Source organism: Narcine bancroftii, chromosome 2, assembly GCF_036971445.1.
Source record: "Narcine bancroftii isolate sNarBan1 chromosome 2, sNarBan1.hap1, whole genome shotgun sequence".
NCBI classification, from domain to species: Eukaryota; Metazoa; Chordata; class Chondrichthyes; order Torpediniformes; family Narcinidae; genus Narcine; species Narcine bancroftii.
Window position 1 is genome coordinate 155,701,110 of NC_091470.1, and position 22,138 is coordinate 155,723,247.

General features: G+C 38.2%; 1 protein-coding gene across 9 annotated transcripts in view; it reads left to right on the forward strand.

Moving 5' to 3' along the window:
- The window catches only part of ubr4 (ubiquitin protein ligase E3 component n-recognin 4), a 220,003-nt gene that overhangs the window by 88,357 nt on the left and 109,508 nt on the right, over positions 1–22,138 (forward strand). For 7 of the 9 annotated variants that reach the window (XR_011351775.1, XM_069918724.1, XM_069918722.1 and 4 more), the window contains 13 exons: positions 664–838; positions 2,550–2,751; positions 5,078–5,241; positions 6,478–6,694; positions 6,997–7,213; positions 10,576–10,608; positions 12,621–12,684; positions 12,918–13,052; positions 13,536–13,701; positions 18,977–19,117; positions 19,514–19,635; positions 20,567–20,678; positions 21,635–21,765. Coding sequence is in view for 8 of the 9 variants with exons in the window: in XM_069918724.1 (XP_069774825.1) it covers positions 664–838; positions 2,550–2,751; positions 5,078–5,241; positions 6,478–6,694; positions 6,997–7,213; positions 10,576–10,608; positions 12,621–12,684; positions 12,918–13,052; positions 13,536–13,701; positions 18,977–19,117; positions 19,514–19,635; positions 20,567–20,678; positions 21,635–21,765 (1,879 nt within the window). In the remaining variant the exon portion in view is untranslated. The remainder of the gene's footprint in view (positions 1–663; positions 839–2,549; positions 2,752–5,077; positions 5,242–6,477; positions 6,695–6,996; positions 7,214–10,575; positions 10,609–12,620; positions 12,685–12,917; positions 13,053–13,535; positions 13,702–18,976; positions 19,118–19,513; positions 19,636–20,566; positions 20,679–21,634; positions 21,766–22,138) is intronic. The other 2 variants (XM_069918726.1, XM_069918727.1) reach the window with 1 other exon arrangement.

A 22,138-nucleotide genomic window follows, 5' to 3' on the forward strand; every position in this document is an offset into this window, starting at 1 on the left:
GCTTTGAGGGTGGAAAGAATTGAAGCCCTCATAGAAAACCCCCACTGTCATCGGGAGAAGGTAGAAATTCCACATTGACAGCACCAGAGTTCAGGGCTAAACCTGGATTGCTGGACCTGTGATGTGGCTCAACTCGTTGTGACAGGTGGCGCACTCTTCTTTTCCTCTCACTATGTGCATCTGATATATCCATGAACCTAGCACTCACTGAGCAGCAAAGGCATTCAGCGCCACAGAGGATAAGTGCACAATTTTGCATGCCACATGGTTGCATTTATATTTGTCTTTTGATAATGCTACTTCTAACTGTCCTTGAGTCTCATTCCATTCATTATCTCTCTCCTTTCATACCCATTTTTCTCTCTATTGCAAAGTGATATTTGATTGAGAAGCTCTTCTACTGATACAAATAACCTTCTCTGTCAATTTTTATATCTCACTTTCTCAACACTTCTGTACCATCTGTAGTCCTCTTCCTCTCACATGGGATCTTACAAACCATCCACTCCCAGTCCCTCGTTTGGTACCTTCTCCCTGTCTAACCTCTAGCTCATGCCTTTCCCCTCCATCCTGGCACTTTGACTATTGACCCTCCTTTACTTCCTTCCTGTCTTATTACAGTCTTGCATGTTTATAATTGTTTTCCTTTATTTTCTCCTCCAGTTCCAATGGTAGTAGTGGGAAGTCTGCTCCTGCGTTATGCCAGTGGTCGGAAGTGATGAACCATCCTGGTCTTGTTTGCTGTGTCCAACAAACCACTGGAATACCACTTGTCATCATGGTCAAACCAGACACGTTCCTTATCCAGGAAATAAAAACTCTACCAGCCAAAGCCAAGGTTAATCATTCTCTCACAGGAAATACATCTGGAAGATGATATAAATTGTGCCTTTTCATTAGTGTTACCAATTGTGGATTTGCTCTGAATTTAAAATACTGTATTAGACAATGGCTTCAAAAATGAAATTGTTCAGGTTAGCAAGTCAGCAGTCTGGCTGGAAAATATTTGGAAGAATATTTCTTCCAAGGAGACAAGTCTTCATGGGTAAAATTTAAGTTTTATAAGGTTGGTAGGAGAAGAGCAGAAAACCTTGTATATAAATGGAATTCTAAATTATTATCTGACCCGAAAGATTCCCCCCCCCCCCCCCCCCACTCCATTAATGGTCAAATTGGAGACAAGGAAAAACACCCCTGGCTCGTTAATTCCATTAACAATTGATAATAAAATCCTGGACACTTGATTCCAGAGAGCAGGAAGAATTTATGACATTTGAGTAAATTAGGAATAAATACGGAGTTTTAAATACATTTTTTTCCTTGCCAGTTTCAGTTAAGATCTTATTTAAAGGACATATTGGGTCCAGCACTGACCTTACTGCAGTGCATTGAAATAGAGACTCTGGTTCGAAAGGGAAGTACAAAAAAGTTTATTTCAAAAATGTATTCCTTACTTCAGGCAGGAACTCCTAAACAAGGGCTTGAGAAATCTGTCTTGTGGGTACAGAAATTGATCCATTTTGCTGGTCCAAATGACGGGACCACATGATTAACACGATTAATGTAAGGTATCGGCTGGTGCAATATAACTTCTTGCATCAGCTGTACCTCACTCTACAAAAGTTACATAAATTGTAATCAGAAATATCAGACCAATGTTTTTGATGTAGTCAAGAAATAGGTACTTTCTTGCATTCAACCTAGTCCTGGCGTAAAATGAGGCCTTTCTGGGAAGATTTGGGTTATTTCCTAGAAAAATAAATGACTGGAGTTCGATACCCTCAGGGACCTGAATTAATTTTATTTGGGAATTTAGAAGATATAAGACCTAAAATGAGGCTGTTGAAATATCAATTAAAATTTGTTAAGATTGCTTTAGCAGTGGCCAGGAAATGCATAGCAGTTACTTGGAAATCTGATTCCCAACTAGGTTTAGCAGATAGAAATTATATGCATAATTGTGTTCCCCTGGAGAAGATCACCTAGAATCTCAGAAATGGGTATGATATAGTTTCAAGACTGAAATTCATGCCTAAGGTACCTCGGGGTAAATCTTTAACAATCCCCACCCCCTCATGATTCTTCCCCCTCCCCAGTGCTCACAGCACCGAGGACCCTAGAGTAAGTCAGGTTATTTATCCCTTGATGGGAGTGGGGTTTATCCGAGGTGAAGTCAATCTTTTCCTTATTCTTTCTCTTTTCTTACTTTTTCGTCTTGTTTTTTGGGAGGAGGGATCCTTTATTCTTCTTTCTCTCTATTATCTTTTCCTCCCTTTGGTTCAACATGGATGTTGAATTTGCATTTTGTTGTATTACTGTAATTTTTCTTTCTTCGTAATAATTGAATCACATGTTTACTCTTTATCACTTTAATATCGACATGAGGGTCGATATTTGTATTATTTTGTTAATATTATTGACATTAATGATTTTTGTTTTGAATATTCTTCATTTTGACTCCATGTTGATTGTAAATTCTCCAAATAAAATGTTAAAAAAATATTTTTTCTTCCACATTTTAACATTCTTGTGTTCTTTGCACATTTTAGATTCAGGATATGGTTGCTATTCGCCACACGGCCAGCAACGATCAGCAAAGAACCACCATGATACTTCTGTGTGAGGATGGCAGCCTGAGAATCTACATGGCAAACGTTGAGAATACTTCATATTGGTTGCAGCCTTCTCTCCAGCCAAGCAGTGTCATAAGTATCTTGAAACCTGTTCGCAAGCGCAAGGTTGCAGCTACCAGTAAGACCTCCTTCTCTGAGTAATCTACCACGTAGAACATAAGGAATAGGAGTCAGCCATCCAGCCTGTCAAACCTGCTCCGCCATTTCATGTGATCTTGGCTGATCTGATGATAGGCTCATCTCCATCTACCTGCTTTTTCCCCATATCCCTTAATTTCCCCTTCTGTGTAAAAAATCTATCCAACCAAGCGAAGACCACCTCAGTAAATATTTTTAAGTCAAGGTGGCATAGATTAAAAGGGACTGAAATATGGCCATTGTACAGGGTACCTATCTGTCTGTAAATGAGTATTTTATACACTAAAACTAAGGTTATACTTGTTTATGTTTTTCTGCTGGGGGGGGTGAGGGCCATAGTGTCCTTTTAAGGGCTCTTTGAGAAACTCAGCATTATAGTTTCTATTTTTTGGGTTTTGCCTGTTTAATTCACTCCAAGTTGGATAGGTTACATGGAAAATTAGTGGGGAAGGAATTGTTCTGTGACTTGGCATGGCCTTGATGAGCTGAAATGGCTATGTTTTAAGTTGTAAGAAAATGTATTGAACTTGAAGAAATGGAAAATTATAAAAGGGTTTTTAAAAATTGAATAATTGAATAGCTCACTTGGCTAGGTTTGAGTTCCAGTTCAGTAATCTGAGTTAACAGATAGAGGCTGATGCTGCAACTTGGTGTTGAAAAGAGTGGTGTATTTTTTGGGAGTGATGTGTTTCAGATGTGGGGTTAAGCCTGGTGACATCACTGATATGTACAGCAGTGGCTGTCTCTGCAATCTGGCATGTTCTCGAAAATGGTCATTATTGCAAACTTTTGGAATTTTGTAACAGAAGTTGCTCTGCAGTATATAATATTTTAATACCTTTTTTCAGAAGCATTCCTCCACTCATTCCAAAGCAAAAAAAAAAGAGATGGAATTATTCTGCAAGTTGGTCAGAATCTGAAAATGTGGCTTTGATTACCCAAGTAGAATTAATTCTCATTGCTTTTACAGGCTCTACTGACTACATTAATTGAAGGAAAAAAGATAGATCATTGTGGTTCTCAACCTTTTTTCCACTTCCATACCACTTTAAGTAATCCCTTACCAACCACAGCGCATCATAAGATGACACAGGTTCTCTGTGATTAGTAATGGATTACTTAAGGTGGTATGTAATAGTAGTAGTAGCCTTTATTCTCATTTAAAACCAGTATGCAGTACACAGTTACGTCCTTCAGAAACCACAATGCTCCCCACATTACCAGAATTACCCATCAAACAACACAAGATGCCATATCTGTTCCAGACAAAACAAAAGATAAAAAACTACACAAGACTAAAACACACCTACACAAAACTACAAAATGAGTTAAAAATTATGCTAACAATACAGTAGAAGTTGAAAAACTAGACAGTAGTCACAGTGGAGACAATCACATTTCAGAGACTTAGATTTTAAAAAGTCTTTTTTGGCTTGAAAAGAAGAACTGCCATACACTTCACGTCCATACAGGCCCATCAGCTTTGGCACTGTAATGGTAGAGAGACCTCCATGGCCTCCTCAACGACTTCACCATCCTCCACAGGGCCCCACAGTCCAAGATGTCACAGCCCCTGAACCTCCAGGCCAGGCACACAACATGGCTAGTCCAGGATCCCAGACACCTCATGCGTAGAACAGCCAGCCAAGCATACGCTGCCCATTCTGGACACTCCCACGCAGCTCTGCAGACCCACCACGGCGTCTCCTCCCCCGCCGTCAGCAGCACCCGACGTCCGGAAGCTTCGTCCCCACCACAGAGACCCAACCAGGGCACACTGCTTCTTCCACACCTTCACTTTACTTTGCAGTTTTTCTCAGCTTCCCATCTCCACTGCGCTACTATCTGATCTTCGTCCTTTAAAAATTGATCACAGCACTCCACTTAAACCTTTTCAGTTGCATCAGAGTCTGGAAAGGCTGCTGTAACTATGCCATGTGGCCATCATCCAGAACTGGATGTGAGTGGAAAATAAAGGTTGAAAATTACATATTTAGGTATTTATAAATAATACTGTAAGTCAGGATTGCTAAATGCACGTAATTATTTATGAATTTTTAATTTTGCAATTAATGTTCAGGAATGCAATGATCTCTCAGTGGACCCCAGTAGTTTATAATGCAATTCACCCTTGAACCGAAAGGATTAATGTAGAGCCAGTATGGTAAGATTGTGAACAAATATATTGGACAGAAGATAAATTTAAGCTAAACAAAACATTTAATTCCTGTATAAAATGCTTATTGATAGCATCCTGAATCACTGATTGTTTTTGCTGATGGGTTCCCTTGCTGACTGTTTTACAGCTACACGTACCTCCAGTCAGGTTACATTTCCCATTGATTTTTTTGAACACAACCAGCAGCTGACTGATGTTGAATTTGGAGGCAATGACTTGCTGCAGGTGTACAACATGCAACAAATTAAACATCGGTTGAACTCCACCGGCATGTATGTGGCCAACACAAAGGTATGTCCACCAGGTGGCACCCACGAGTGGCTTCTCGAAATGCCATTAGTTACTTTAAAAAAAGACTTCATTTTTGATGTGTTGATTTTTATGTACCATTTTATTTTTTGAGTAACAGAGCTGCAGGTTTGTTCAATGAATGCAATTGAATATAACAATGCACTTTTAATGTACAAAAAAATGAAAAGTGTACATGGTGAGTTATGCAGTACTGCCCACTGTGCAAATGCCACCTTTTTGAAAGGGCTGTTCAATTAATCCAGCTGCTCTGCTCTTTTCCCAGTCTGCATTTTTTTTTCCTTTTTGAGCATTAATTTGATTTCCCAGCGAAACTAGATACTTACTTACTGCTCCTCCCTCTCATCAGATCATAACAGTTGGCTGAATGACAAGAAAGCTCCTCATCTCACCTCATTTTTTCCCTCCAATATTTTAAATCTTTGTCATTTTAAAATTTAAATTTAATATTGGAGGGAAAAAATGAGGTGAGATGAGGAGCTTTCTTGTCATTCAGCCAACTGTTATGATCTGGTGAGAGGGAGGAGCAGTTTAAGTATTCAATTTCACTTGGAAATCAAATGAATGCATAATTCATTCTTGACTTTTTTTGCCGATATTTTGAGGAAGGAGAACATTTGTATAATTAACAATTAACGAAACCTATTTGGTAAATATAAGATTTTCGGCAAGTTAGTTAAGTTGATTGTCTAGTGAAGACATTTGATCTTAAAAGTGAAACAGTAAGATGATCACATATAGCCAAAGCAACCCTTTAGTATGGTTTCGGTTTTTTTTAAATTAAGTGGGGTCTTTATTATACAAGAACAGATTTGGGGAGTAATATTTGTTTTCACTCTATACATGAGCACAAGAAAATAAAAACCAGAGTAGCTCAACAGGCCTGTCAAGCCTGCCCCACTGTTCAATATGATCATGACTGATGATCAATATGCTGGCTTCAAAGCCTCTTCTGTGCTCATTCCCCATTACTCAATTCCTTGAACTTTCAGGTGTTTATGTATCTTCCATCTTCAATGTATCTAATGATCTAGCTCCACCACCTTTGGGGGTGGAAAATTCCAGAGAAGAAATTTTTACACGCCCAAGTTATAAATGACTGGCTCCTTATTTTATAGCTATGTTCCCTTAAGAGGAAGTTAATTGGATGATCATGCGCTTGATTGCATGGTTAGATTCATTTTTGAATGGTATTGGGAATTTGTATTTTTTTTGCAGCCAGGTGGATTCACAGTGGAAGGTGTCAATAACAATGCCACCATGGTAATGACAGGGATGCGGATCCAAGTTGGGACACAGGCAATTGAGAGAGCACCGTCCTACATTGAGATTTTTGGTCGCACAATGCAGTTGAACATGACAAGAGCTCGTTGGTTTGATTACCCATTCACACGTGAAGAGGCTCTACAAGCTGATAAAAAGCTAACCATTTTTGGTAAGTAATAACAAATGTGGCACCCCTGAGGGGCACAGAATGTTTTTTACCCCTGAACTGGTTTGATGAGGGCTGCACATTTTTTAACTACCATCCTATAACAGTTATTAGTTTGATCAGCTCCTATAACCCACTGAATGATTTACAAAATATTTCCAAAATGCCTTCCAAAATATTTGCTAATTCTGGTTTGAAGGAGTAAATACATTTCTACATTCAGCTTTGAGCTTTATTGGAAATTTAAGAGCAAATAGTTTTTGTTTTTTATTAATATATTTTGTTCAATTATTTTATTCTTATAGTGGGTGCATCAGTAGATCCTGCTGGGGTAACAATGGTTGATTCAATAAAAATCTATGGAAAAACAAAGGAACAATTTGGTTGGCCTGATGAGCCTCCAGAAGATTTCCCAACAGCTTCTGTAAATAATGTCTCTGCTCCAAGTGTCAGCCAGAGTAACGCCACAGGAGAAGTGGATTCAGCTACTCCATCCTCCAACAGCGGCTCAGTCCTTGAGAGGTAAGCATGAACTGGACGTGTGAATTGTGCACTGAGCACCAGCTCCTGACTGGTGATGAACAAATGAAGAATGATGAACATGAGGCAATATTTGATACAAAATTCTATGGGATAATTCCAAAACGTATTTTGTTGACTCTAATTTTTGTCTCCAAATGGAGAAAAATTGGCAAAGGGTAAAAAAAAATCATTCTTTGACACAAGGAATGATTTTGTTCATCTTGAAACATTTGTTCTGCAACCAAAGTCTAAGTTTATTAGAATGTCTTTTTGCTGAACCATGTGTGCCTGTCTTCAGAAGCTTGTCATTACAGCATGATATCAGGCATTGTCTTGAGCTTAACAGTTCCAGCAGGTAGTGGATTAATGTATTTTTATTGTTCATGAAAATAGTTCAAAATGGAAGTAAAACATTGCTCAACAGTAAAGCTCTTTTTTATTTCTATCCTAACTACTAAGCTAAGGCTGCCTGTATCTTTGCAAATTTCTGTAACCATCATCCATCAATGAATATCTGATGCTCAGATTTAGTGTAAAACACAAAAGTGTGTGCAGATTTAGAGTAAAACACAAAAGTGTGCAGAAACTGTGGTTGAAGTAAAAACACAATGCTTGAGAAACTCAGCTGATCAAACAGTTCACTCAACCAGCTGAGTTTCTCCAGCATTATGTGAGAATTCCTGTGCCAATATTTTTATATTGGACTTTTCTTTCTCTTGACCTTGCTCAGATTCTTATTCATGACTCCTTTCTGTAATCCAATTATACTGTTTTTATTTTTAAATTTACATTCTCAATCAATTTCCAAGTACACCACTACCCTTACTTTTGCCACTACTTCAAGGTTGAATCCTGTTGATGTGTATTTACTGCCTTCTCTGCTGTTCTTGGCTTCCTCTAAGTACCTTTTGTTGCTTTCACAAAAACAGCAATGCCAACTGTTTTGTACTTCCTAGCATTCTTATCCAAATTAAACTGGCTCATTGTGAAATCAGCTTATCCACTGTGTTCCTCTTAGATTCTTAGTGGATGGCCAACTATTGTCTCTGTATTTCCTTCCAAAGTGTCTTTACACTTTCAAACAGGATTGCAAAGATTTGGAGGGATATGAGCCAAACATAGTCAAATAGAACTACCTTGGATGGGTAATCTGGTTTGCATGGACAAGTTGGGATGAAGGGCCTGTTTCCATGCTGTATAGCTTAATACCCCTGAGCTCCATTACTCTTAGACCTTCAATGCAGATGGGTACATCAATGTATTTAGCCATAATTGAAAATGATTAGTTGGTAATACATTCCTGCTCTTTCCCAAAGCTTAAACCATTGATACTGCCCAACCTGCTGAGTATTTCCAGCATTTTGTTTTGCTTTTCCCTATCTTTTTAATTATCTTTATTATCCTGCATGGCCATATATTCCTGGTTTGCTTTATTTTTAATTACAGGACTGCTACCAAAGCATCTCAAGGAATGCCATCTTTTCCCACATTTGTAATGTTATTTGTGGTGCCTCCCATTGTCTATTCTCAGTCTTCTACTTCCTCATCTCTCTGCCACTAATTAGGATAATCTCTTAATTTCCTCTTCAGAAACTACATCTCTTCCCGCTGAGCTGTTGTTTCTCTGAGACTCACTCCTTGAAGCTATTTCATTGTGGAATTGGTCAAGTTTTCATCTTCTAACCTCTGATTTTTAAAATCTGCCTTTATTAAATTTTGCACTCATTGACGCAGGCATAAAGTGGTTTCCATAATGTTACTCGTCCTTAAAATCTTTAAGTTTACATTTCTTGCACATCTTATCTCCTCGTAACACTACATTCAACTGCATGCATCCCTGGAGCAGATTTTTTTTCTTCATTCCCATCCTCCATAATGCCTATTAGTCAGGTAAAACCAAAATCCTGGAGGAACTCAGCAAGTCACATGTCCATAGGAAGTAAAAGATGTATAACCAACATTTTGGGCCTGAACCCTTCACGGTCTGAGCAAAAAGCTGCAGGCCCCTGAATAAAAAGGCTGGGTGAAAAGGGGAGAAGCATAGGCCAACAGGCAAAGGACAATAATTGGACATGGATTGGAGGACAAGATAGAAAAGACAAGAATTGATCAGGGGAGGGGGTCGCTCAGTGTTTCCTTTTGTCATTTGTGACTCGTGTTCTGTCATTCAACCCAGTATCCAAAATCCAATTTATGTATATTCAGGAAATTGGGCCAAAGCTTTGGAAATCTTGCTTCAAATCTGCTCATCTGTCAGCCTTTCTCCTTTTCAACTTCCTTAATGTCTCCTCCTTCAGCTTAGTAGAAACATCTGACTGGTTACATCTCTGAAGGATTGTGGTCTTTTTGACATTTTAGGCACCGTTGAAATGCACTTTGAGGTGATGTGGAGCATTAGTCACCTAAAATCTGAACTAAAAATAACAAAAAAAGTGTTTGTTTGAACTGAGGGACTTCATAATTCAAAGCTTTCCTAATTCCTGCTGCCTAAAGTAGACTTCTACACATTATTATATGAAAAAAAAATTGCACATTAGTCTGCTGACAAGTTTTCAATTAAAGTGATCTTATCTGAGGACACGTTCAATTGGGGTTGGGAGTTGTGACCATCTTGGAAATGGGGACTCTTTAGAGTGCAAGCAAGTCAGAATGGTTTACAAGTAATAATATGGTCAATGGTTTGGCCATATTGCTAAGACATGACTACACGGGTAAGAAATTTAAATTACATTTACTCTTGAGGGTGAGAGTATAATTTGACAGCTGAGTTGTTGGCGGTAAGCATGCCACAGACTTATACAAGAAATGTGTTTCCTGAGTGTTTTGAGCCTGTGTAATATTACTTTGAACTGAATTGCAATGGATTTTGGCTGTTTGTAGCTGTTCTTCTGGTTCAGGCTGGATTGTAACAGTTATGAATATCACACTGATTTCCTAAATGAAACCAACTGGACAAAAACCAGCCCTTTCTGCTGAAAATGGAAATCCATTGTAGTTTTTGTCTGATGTTGTTTCTCCATCTGACAGAAATCTCCTGGGGGTTTAACCACACACCTGCACATCTTAAAAATTGTCTGTGTTTGTGCTGAATGAATCAATTTCTAAGATTGCAAACTGTGTAATATATGAGATGGTGAGAGGACAACAGTGAAAGTTAGTCTCTCCTTAGCATCCCATTTGTTTGTTACATTTTGTGCTCTGTGCTGAAACTAAATGTTCCATAGCAAATACATTGCATGATTCCATCACAATCTCTGCATGTCTGGCTGCTCATCATCTGTTTCTTTTAAAGTGTTATAATGAATTGTGTTTGCTTCATTTAAAGTTCTCATACGGTGTTCTTTTCTGTTATTCCTTGAAAGTTGTGAAACTGAATCCTTAAACTCCTTAGACCGGTTAGTATCCTTCTTTCTCTTTATGCTGTTCTCTTTTCTGTTTGTGCCGTCGTGTCTATGACACCAGACTGACTAAAGTAGTAGTAACAATACAGATTTCGATCCTTTGTGAACTGCTTTTCAAAGTAACATTGACTTAATCATATCTTTGGTTCAATAAGTCATCTCCACTCATGTTATGTCATTTATGGAATCAATGTGAATGTTGGGTGGGTGTATTCTGTCACTAAGTTGCATGTGTTTAATTTTTAGTGTTTTTTCTATCTTTTATTTCAGTAGGATCTATTGACTTTTTATTTGATATGTAGTTGTGTTATGTTAATGACTTGGACAAGAGTTTGGAATTTTGCAAGTGATGTTAAAAAATTTTTAAATGAACAGAATCAGACTTGCAAAAATTTATGTATGACAGCTATTTAGACATAGGAGGTGAAGTGTGATGTGGATAAGAATAAAATAGGAAAGCAAGAAACTAAAAGAGAGTGTGCGTTCTAAATGGAAGAATGGGAGTAATGTGTTAAAGTGGACATCATGGCTAAATCTGCAAAACTCTTTTCCTTGGTTGGAAGAAAAATCAAAAATAGTTCAGTTTCAATAGTGTTTTATGTTGTTGATGCACAGAGCATTGGCCAGTCTGCACATGAAGGAGTCTTGTTGCATGAGCAATCTTGCTCCTCCCAAAAGCTCATGGAGATGAATCATAGAAAGTTTGCTCAAGATTGTGATTGACCAGACAAGTAGAATCAAAAGAAGCAAGTTGTTCCTAAAAGACTGACGTGCCATTTGAAGCGGATTTACAAATGCCTTTCTCACCTTTGTCTGCTCAAATTGTTCTGCTGTATTAGCATTTTCGTTTTAGACTCATACAGCACAAGGTAGGCTCTTTGGCCCAACTCATCCGTGTTGATTAATTTAGCACTCTGAGCTGGTCCCATTTGCCTGCATTTTATCTGTTATCATTCTAAGTCCTCCTGTCCATATATCTGCCCAAATGGCTTTTGAATGTCAAAATTGTGCCTGCTTCTACAGATTCATCTGACATGCTGTTCTGGATACTGACCAACCTCTGACTGACAAGGTTGATCATCAGGTTCCTCTTAAATCTCTCCCCTTTCACCTTAAACTTATGCCCGCTAGTCCTAAAATCATCAAACTTGGGAAGAAGACTGAGAGCATTCACTTTGTTCACTCCACATGATTTTATAAACCTTCTTAGGGCACTCCTTAACTTCTTATGCTCTTGAGCAGCCATTCTCAACTTTTTTTGATTCTGGCCTCCTTAGGACTCTGTTCAAAGTTTATGGGCCCCCTTCCTTCTGAAGCTGTCAAGTTTAGTTGGATTCTTTCATACTTCTCTCCTACTGACTACGTAAACATATTTTATGATTTCAGTCCATTGTGCTGGGGGGGGGGGTATGTGTATAACCCCTGTTGAGAACGGGTGCTCGAAGGAATAAAGACCCAGCCTATCTATCCTCTCTACCACTGAAGCTTTAGTCTCTGCAATATCCAGTAGTGAAAGTTCTGTCATCTTTGTTTTGCTATATTAACTCTTTACCTTTACAAAAAAAAGTCAATATTAAATTTGCTATCGAGGTTCTGAATATAAAACTACAATTTTTTATAGGATTGAAATCATTCTTGAAATGTGAACTTAATTGACACAAGCCCACTTATTGCATCTGAGGTTTTACTTCCAATCAAATTATAATACTGATGATGCTTTTCTAAATTCGCTGTTAAAGAATGTTGCCAAGGATGTTAATTAAATTAGATATTGACAAAAATTGTTTGCCAGTGACATTGTCGGAATTCCCTTATTGGAAGGTTGCAATTCTTTTAATGGAAGAAATGCCCTGTGAAAGGTCCCACATTATGGTGCAGACCTAAGATAATGCTTGTTGCTCTGCATTGCCCACAATACTTGTTGTGCAGTGTTCATTAATAAATAGTTCTCTTACCTCTCTTAATAATGAGGTCAATGAGAAAGTAATGCTTCATTTTCTCCTCAGGCTGGTGGTGAGCTCCATGGAGGTTCTGGAAAACTGCTTTGCTGTTGGATGTTCAACTGAAAAGGTTAGCTATTTGCCTTGATATTGAGGAGAAAATGTTCTGCTATAATCTGACATAGCTAATTGGTGAGGGGAGGCTCTGTTTAATTCAAAGTTATTTTGTTTTATTTATTTTGGACTTGTTCAGTCTGGTTACTGAAACAAGGAAAAGAGTGTTAAATCTAAAAATAAACTGCAGAGAAATTTGTCCTTTTGAAGACAAAGAATGTTTTCTGTAACTTGGTCTTTTTTTTCTAGGAAAAGAATAAACAGACAGCTTTGGAATTGGCCACTATGTTGTTGTCAATGCCAACTCCTTCCAGTGTTCAGCAGCAAACTAAGGGTCTGCTAGCGAGTCTTCACAACAGTCGTGGCAGTTATCACAATCATAAGGTGACTTGAGTCTCACTGAATGTTTCACATGCAATCAGTTTGTTCATTTGTCACAGCTCTGCTGACAAGGCAAACATTTATTTTAAGTCCGAAGAGTGGAGGCTGTTAATAGTTTTTAATCTCTTACTTTTGAGGAATATAGTTCAGTTACATGTGCTGCAGTATAGGTTGCAAATTTGGGAACCTCTGGTGTTCTCGAGAACTACTCACCATGCCGTCTCTTTCAAGGCAGTCTGTTACAAAATTAGTGGAGATGTCAGTTACATTTGCTTTAGTTCATATACTTCCTTCTTTTACTCATGAGAACTTGCAGTGGCATGTGAAGTTGCTGTAGCAATAAAAACTTGGTTTTACAAGTGCTGTTTCTAAAAACAGAAAATTAATGTTCAAAATTAGAGCAACCATTCATCTGATGTAACATTTGTATATCAAAATGACAATTTTTTAATAAAATGCATTTGAATCTTTCTCCTCCGTGATTAGGATCAGGCTTTGCTGAATAACGCGGTCCAGATTCTGAATAAAGATGGCCGTGATCTTGACCCAGAGGTGTTCCAACGACTAATAATCACAGCTCGCTCAATCGCCATGATGCGCCCCAATAATCTTGTGCATTTTACTGAGGTGAAACCATCACAGACTGATAAAGGTGAGGTTGGGTATGTGGATAAGCTGAACAAATTCAGAAAGTTCTAAAAAAAAAACCAGCATCAGTGGAGAGAGAGCCATTCATTCCTTTAAAATTGCTTCAGAATTGTCAACTGGGGCAACAAAAATAATCTCTTAAAAATTGATGAAGATGGATGGGGGAGGAAAATCAAGAATTCTATCAGAGTAAGGTAAATGGTTAAAGGTCCAACTAAAATTGAGTTGAGAAAATCTGTGGATGCTGGGTTGAATGAAACAGATTAAAAGGGCAGATAGAAATGCACGAGTGCATGTGGTGGCATGAGTGTTTTTCTTTCTGTGCATCTTTGCTCAAACTTTTTCCTCACCATGTACTTCTTTGATCTTTTAATACCTTTTCAATGATGCAGCCTATGATCTGTCAGTTTTCAACCATTCCCATCTTTATTGAAGCTCTTTAATTAGGACCCATGCAGTGCATGAAAGTGCTGGAGAAACTCAGCAGTTCAAGCAGCATCGGTCAGAAGCAAAAGGCAACCAGCGTTTTGGGCATGAGCCCTTGTTGCTGCATGAACAACTGAGTTTCTTCAGCATTTTTGTGTATTCCATGGAAATTGTTGAAAACTGATGGCTAGCATCATTTCAATAAATCATTGAAAAGATTTACGAGGTGAGGAAAACGTTTGAGCAAAGATGCACAGGTAGAAAAACACTCATGTCACCACATGCACTCTTGCATTTCTATCTGTTCTTGTAATCTATTAATTTAGTTAATCCTCATTAGATCACTGCATAACCATACAGGTTCAAAGTACCAAATTTGTCAATTTTTTTTGTCAATATAACCCTTTAAACTCTGGTGTCATAAATCTTTGCCCTATCTTATTTAAAATAAATGTATCTTGTGCATAAAATGAAGTTAAAGAATCCACTCAGGGAACCTCACACCATCCTAAAATGAAGACCATCACTCCTTTGGTCTGTTATTAAACCACAATCCTCTCTTGTATTGTGCATGAGATTTCATAAATTCAGGGAAAATCTTTGTAGCTGCAAGCTAACTTTTTTCAACTATTTTGTCCCTAATCTAAAAAAATCATCATACCTAAGGGAAATTCCGATAAACAATAATTATTACTCACTATTTCTGTTGCTTTATCTCTTGATTTTTTTTAAACAAAGTGCTCTCAAGATAGCAACTGTTATCTGATCTGGCAATAAAATGTGGGCTGATTGTGGCTGTAAATTTTTTATCTTCCTCTTCTGTAAAAACAGCTACAGGGTAGGTTCAGTGGTTATCTGTAAAATCTAAAGGCTATTCTTTCTGCATAGATTTTAAAAAAACAATTCTGGCGAGAAATGAATATGTCAAGAGTTCTAATTAAATGTTATCTGGCAAAAGGCTATATTTAAGATACCAACTATATATAGTCCAGATCAGCGAAAGAATTTTTGGCATGCTGTGCAGTTATCCAAATGTTAGTAGAGTTGTTAATATTGCAAACTATCCAAATTCAAATTATGGAATTTGGTGTGACTATTCAACCAGGCCAGAATACAAATATATTAAAATTATTACATAATTGAATGGCACGATTTTGAAAGAAGATGATATTAAGGTAGTGAATTGATATCTTTCAGAATTGTCAAGTTTCTAGAATAGTTTCCACAGTTTCAAAGATAGCCAATCTAATGCCACTTTTTTTTAAGAAAAGGTAAGAGAGAGAAAACAGGCAACCAAGGACTCTTTGCCCTGATACCTGCTATAAAGAAAATAATAAAAAATAACTTTTTTTTTATGTCAAGACAGCATGAATTTCTGCAGGAGAAATCAAATTTAACAAAGTTGTTGGATGTTTTGAAGTTGAATAGATGGGTGTAGTGGGAAAGCAGGATGTGTATTTCAATTTGAGCATTTTAATTAAGGTACCATTCCGTTGTTAAAATAGTTAAAGCACATGAGATTGGGTGTAATATAATGTCAATCATTGAAGATTTGTGAACTGATAGAAAACAACACGAATAAATAGATCATAATCAGATTGGAAGTCTGTGGCTAATGGAGTGCTGCAGGTTTGGTGATATTACCATAGCTATTCACAATCAATATTAATTATTCAGAAGAGAGGACCAAATATAAAAGTTAAAGAAAAAAAATCTGTAGACTACAAAATGATATTGATCAGTTAAATGGGCAGAGCAGTGGCAGAAGAAATGTAATCTTGATTAGTGTGAATTGATGCACTTTTGGAAATCTAATAAAGGAAGGTCATTTGCATTGAATGAGAGGGCCCTCGGGTGTATTCAGGAGCAGTGGGACCTTGCTGTGTAACCCCAAAGATTCCTGAAGGTGGCAGTACAGCTGGATAAGGTTATAAAAGCATATGAAATACTTGATTAGTCAGTGAATAGAAGGTATTACGGAGAGTTGTCATGAATGGAGAGACTATGGCATAATTAAGTCATAGAATATAGAATCATAGAACATGAAAGCACAGAAAAAGGCCCCTTTGGCCCTTCTAGTCTGTGCCAAACTATTTTTTTGCCTACTCCCTCTGACCTGCATACCTTTCCCATCCATATTCTTCCAAACTCTTAGTAAATGTTAAAATTGAGCCCACATTCACCACTTCAGCTGGCAGTTCGACTCGCATTTCCACCACTTTTCCCCTTTTAACCCATATTGTCTGGTTTGTATCTCACCTACCCTCAGTGGAAAAAGCCTGCCTACATTTACTCTGTATATACACTCATAATTTTAAATATCTCTATCAAATCTCCCTTCATTCTTCTTCTTTCACTGCAACTCCGTTCCTGAAGTCTAGGCAACATCCTAGAAAATCTTCTCTTCACTCTTTCTCATGTCTTTTCTGTAGTTAGGTGACCAAAACTGCACACAATATTCCAAATTTGGCCTCAACAATGTCTTATACAACTTTACCATGACATCCCACCTTCTGTACTCAATGCTTTGATTTATGAAGGCCAATATGCCAAAATCTATCTACCTGTAGCGCCACATTCAGGGAATTATATGTCTATATTCCCAAATCCCTCTGTTCTATCGCACTCCTCAGGCCCTCTCATATACCGTTTATGTCCTTTCTTGGCTTGTCTTTCCAAAATGCATTAAGTTCCATCTGCTTTTTTTAAGCCCATTTTTTGCAGCTGGTCCAGATCCCTCTGCAAGCTTTGAAAGCCTTCCTTGCTGTCTGCAACGCTTCCAATCTTTGTGTCAGCTACAAGCTTGCTAATCCAATTTACCACTTTATTGTCCAGATCATTTAAAAAGATGACGAACAACAATGGTCCCAGCTCCAATACTTGAGGCACGTCACTAGCCACAGGCTTCCAGACTGAGCAGCAATCATCCACTACCACTCTTTGGCTTCTCCCATATAGCCATTGTTAAATCTAGTTTACTACCTCACCATGAATACTGAGTGACTGAACTTTCCTGACTAACCTCCCATGTGGGACCTTGTCATAGGCCTTACTAAAGTCCAAGTAGACAACATCCACAGGCCTTCATCAACATTCCTGGTAACCTCCTCTAAAACTATCATATTGGTTAAACGTGACCTACCGCACACAAAGCCATGTGTAATCCAAATACTTATACATCTGATCTCTTAGAATACCTTTCAATAATTTACTTGCTACTATAGTCTGGCTCACTGGCCTATAATTTCCAGGGTTATTTTTGGAGCCTTTTTAAAACAACAGAACAACGTGAGTGACATTTTAAATATTTCTGCTAGAGCCACTGCAATTTCTACACTAGCCCCCCTCAAGGTTCGAGAGAATATCCTATCAGACCCTGGGGATTTTACCACTCTTGTTTGCTTTAAGACAGCAAGCACCACTCCTCTTTAATCTGTATAGGTTTCATGACCTAACTGCTTGTTTTCCTAAATTCCCTTGACCTTGTGTCATTTTCCTGAGTAAATACTCATGCAAAAAAAAACCCATTAAAGGTCTCCCCATCTCTTTTGGCTCCATATATATAGTTGACCACTCTAATTTTCAAGGGGACCAATCTTGTCCCTTATTATCCTTTTGCTCTTAATATACCTATAGGAATCCTTAGGATATTCCTTCATATTGTTTACCAAAGCAATTTCATCTTTTTTTTAGCCTTCTGATTTCTTTCTTGAGATTTCTCTTGCAGTTTTATACTCCTCAAGTACCTCATTTGCTCCATGTTGGCTATATTTGATATACATCTCTCTTCCAAACCAGATCCCCAGTATCCCCTTGAAAACCAAGGTTCCCTGTGCCTGTTAACTTTGCCTTTAATCCTCATAGGAACATTCAAACGTTGATTGGGTCACTGGAGAATTTCATACAGTTTTGGTTTCCACGCTACAGGAAGAACATGAAGGTGCATATTGCCTGGGATAGTGTGTTGTGAGGGGACTGATGGAGATGCACAAAATTATGAGGTGCATTAATACCAGGAAGCTTCTGCAGGGCAGGGGTGTCTCAAACTACAGGGCAAAGGTTAGGGTGTAGAAAAAGATATTGGGGAGGATTTTTTTCAGCCAGAGTGTGGTTTGAATCTGGACCGTTCTGTGTTAATGGATATGAATATAGATACTCTCACAACATTTAAGAACTATGTAGATGAACACTCGAATAGCTAAAACTCAAAGGTCACAGAGATTTGTATTGATGCATGTTTAAAGGTTGGCATGAACAAGGTGGGCCAAAGAGCCGTTCATGTGCAGTAACCCTCTAATTGTCATAATTCAAGAAACTACCTTGTTTAGATATGCCCTAAAGCAAAGGAAATCTGCCATACAAACCTAGTCCAATTTATATTTGACTCCAAAATCATCATAATGTCACTTAATATCTCTCTAAAACAAAAACACAGAAGAAACACAGAATACTTGAAGAAGGCCTCAGGTCTGAAGTGTTGGTTATGTCACTTTACCTCCAGCATTTTTGTGTTTTTATTGCAATCACAGAGTCTGTAGACTTTGGTGTTTCACTTCATCTCTCCAAAGCAGCCTGGCAAGCTACTTAGATGTTTTAAGCTCCTATAAAAACATCTAATAGCATTATCTACCAATCTAACACCCAGTATGGACTGTCTTCACTGCACATCACAATGGTTTACCATCTCCTCCTCAAGGACAGTTTAGGAAGACCAACAAACGCTCGCCAAGCCAGCAACAATGTCCAATGATGAATGAAAATAGGACGAGGCAGATAAAAGTGAAGCAGCAGATCTTAAATCTGTCATTTTCAGCTGAAAAAGAACAATGACTAAGTTTAATCTTTTTCTTTAGAAGGAACAGATGAACGAGATCATATGCACAGGAGTGCAGAAGTTGAAGGTTGCAGCTTTATCATGCAGTTAGTCACTCATTTCTGGAGACTTCATGCGTCCAAACCTAAGAATGCATTCCTGGCTCCAGCCTGCCTACCTGGTAATTATAGTTGAATGCCTACACATTTTAGCAACTTGTGTAGTAGTTTTTCAATGGATAAATTAATAGATGAAATCTTACAACCAGATCCAGAGTTGCTAGTGATTGATGTTACCTTTTGGAGCTTTTCTGAAAGATATTATTTGGTAATATATGATATTTTACATGTTGTAAGGTGCTTCTGCCATATTTGAAAGTTAAATACGTGGTCCAGAATATAAAGAGTCTGGTTCATATATTTATTAAGTGGGGAGACTGTATAATTAGGTATTATGAAAGGAGTTTTAGCTTTGTGCATTTCACTATATCTATATGTTCAATGCGACTGCACTTATTTTACTTGCTTATGAAATAAAGGGTATTGAAACATATTTCAGTCTTCATTTTCTATTTTAGGTCTGACTCACATTGAGGCAACTGTGAATGCACTGATTGACATTATTCATGGTTACTGCACCTGTGAGCTCGATTACATTAATGCTGCTGCAAAAGTTTACATGCAGATGCTGCTGTGTCCCGTAAGTACGTTAATTGTAATGAAGACAATGGTTTACATAATCATAATTTTCAGAAATTTGCAGCTACATATTGTGAGTTGTGAAAAACCCATTTGCCACTGTTATTTATTAAATATGAATATTAAATGAAAAACGACTGCAGCATGCTGCTTTGCAGAAGGACTTGGGAGTGCATGTGCATGAATTGCAAAGCGAAGGCTATCAAGAAAGTAAATGGAATGTTGGCCTTCATTGCTAGAGAGATTGAAATGCAGGGGGATTATGCTGTAACTGTACACGGTACTGCTGAGGCTGCATCTGGAATACAGCATACATTTCTTGTCTCCTGACTGGCTTGGGAGGCAGTGCAGAGGTTTACCAGGTTAATTCCAGAGATGAGGGGTTAGCCTATGAGGAGAGATTGAGTCGTCTGGGACTATACTTGCTGGAATTTATAAGAATGAGAGGAGAAATGTGTAAAATTATGAGAGGCATAGGGAAGTTGTTCCCATTGGTAGGGAAGACCAAAACTAGGTGGTAGATTTAGGACAGAGATAGGATGGACTGCTTTTCCAAGAGGATGGTAAATCTATGGAATTTGCTCCTCATTGAAGCAGTGGAGGTGACCTCAGTAAATATATTTAAGACAAAGTTGGTTAGATTTTTTACTTAGTAGGGGAATTGAGGAATGTGGGGAAAGGCAGGAAGGTAGAGATGAGCCTGTCATCTGATCAGCCATGATCTCATTGAATGGCAGAACAGGCTTTATGAGCCTAATGGTCTACTCCTGCTCCTGTTTCATATGTTCTTATCTGCCAGGTTGAATAGTTCTGAAATGATTTTTCATTGTTTCAGAGTGCTTGTTATCTGTAATGGAGCTTAGCCATGTATTCTCAAAATATTGATACCAGGAGTATTCTGTATCTAATCTGTCAAAATTGTTCTCTTTTAGGACCATTCAGTGAGTTTTGCCTGCAAGCAGGCGTTGATACGTGTATTGAGACCACGGAGCAAACGCAGGCACGTCACGCTACCCTCACCTCCCCGCAGCAACACCCCAATGGGTAAGGGACGAGATCTGAAGAGTTATGCAAATCTAATTGCTGCCTTTTTTTCTTGAGAGTGACTTTAATTTTTTCTTTGGATGTATTAATTGTGAAAGGGTGGGGGGGGAAATTGAACTCAATGGTGAAGCTTGTATATAATTGGAGAATGTAGTGCATTTTTTTATTATGGATTGTTGACATTGTTTGAGTTTGAAAAATTATAAATAAAATGTTTTTTAAAAAGTGATGCAAATGCAGGGTAATAACATGCAGTTATTATTGCCTAGTTAACAGAAATGTTGCTATTCACAAAATCTCCGAAAAATCTACCTCGAGTCCATTAAAACCCGAAATAGTTTTAAAAAACAGGTAGAGCCACCTTCCCATTATATTACTTAAAGGACCAAGGAAAAAAATCCATTGGGATATTTAGAAGTACATTTATAAACTGTCAACAAATGCACGGAGATTTTTTTAACACCTCGTTGTTGCCTTAACTCTTGAATCTATTTCTTCAAGGGTTGAATTGGATTCCAGAATGCACCGACAGAAAAATAACTTGAGTGCAATTATTAAATTTAAAATTTAGACATGCAGCACGGTAGCAGACCCTTTCTGCCCACGATCCCATGCTGCCCAATTACAACCCGGCACGTTTTGAACGGTGGGAGAAAACTGGAGAACCCACGCAGACACGGGGAGAATGGACAAGCCCCTTACAGACAGCGTGGAATTTGAAGCCAGATCACTGGCGCTGTAACAGCATTGCACTCACTGCTGCACCAACCTTGTGGCCCTGTTGTAACAGCACACTGGTGTACTTTATTGTACATACTTAACGTTTTCCTATCCATGGAATATTGCTGTCAGACCTTATGCAGAAGTTCAGGCGAAATGAGCAGGTACCTCATAGTTGATATCTGCAGTACATCGGTAAACTATGATCCATAGCAACTGCCTCCGTGTGTTTGCAGGTGATAAAGATGATGACGACGACGAGGATCCTGATGATAAAATGCAACCATCAGGAATGCCGGGCAGTGAAAATATCCGCCAGGAGAGCCAGGAACAAAGCGAAGTGGATCATGGAGACTTCGAGATGGTGGTCAGCATCTTCAAAGGATAAATAGTATTTTGTCAACTGACTAAAATAGGAGATATAATCATTGTTAGCATGTAGGCTTTTATTTGCTCCAACCTTTACAGGTGTGGACACAGCAGTAAATCTGCAGCTTTGCGAAAAGTACAATGAAGGAGCTGTATTAGGTGCACATTGGTGCTCATTTGATCCCTGTTGTTCTCTCTAGTTCTTGTTTTACATCTCAGTGCATCGTTACCCTTAACATGATGAGAAACTTCAGGAACATTTCAAAATTTAATGCCAAGCCGCGGGAGATTATAAATTGACTGGGAGTTTAGTCAAAGGTGTAAGATGTGTTGAAGAAGAGCAAAGGATGTCAGAGTGAAAGTTCGAGAGC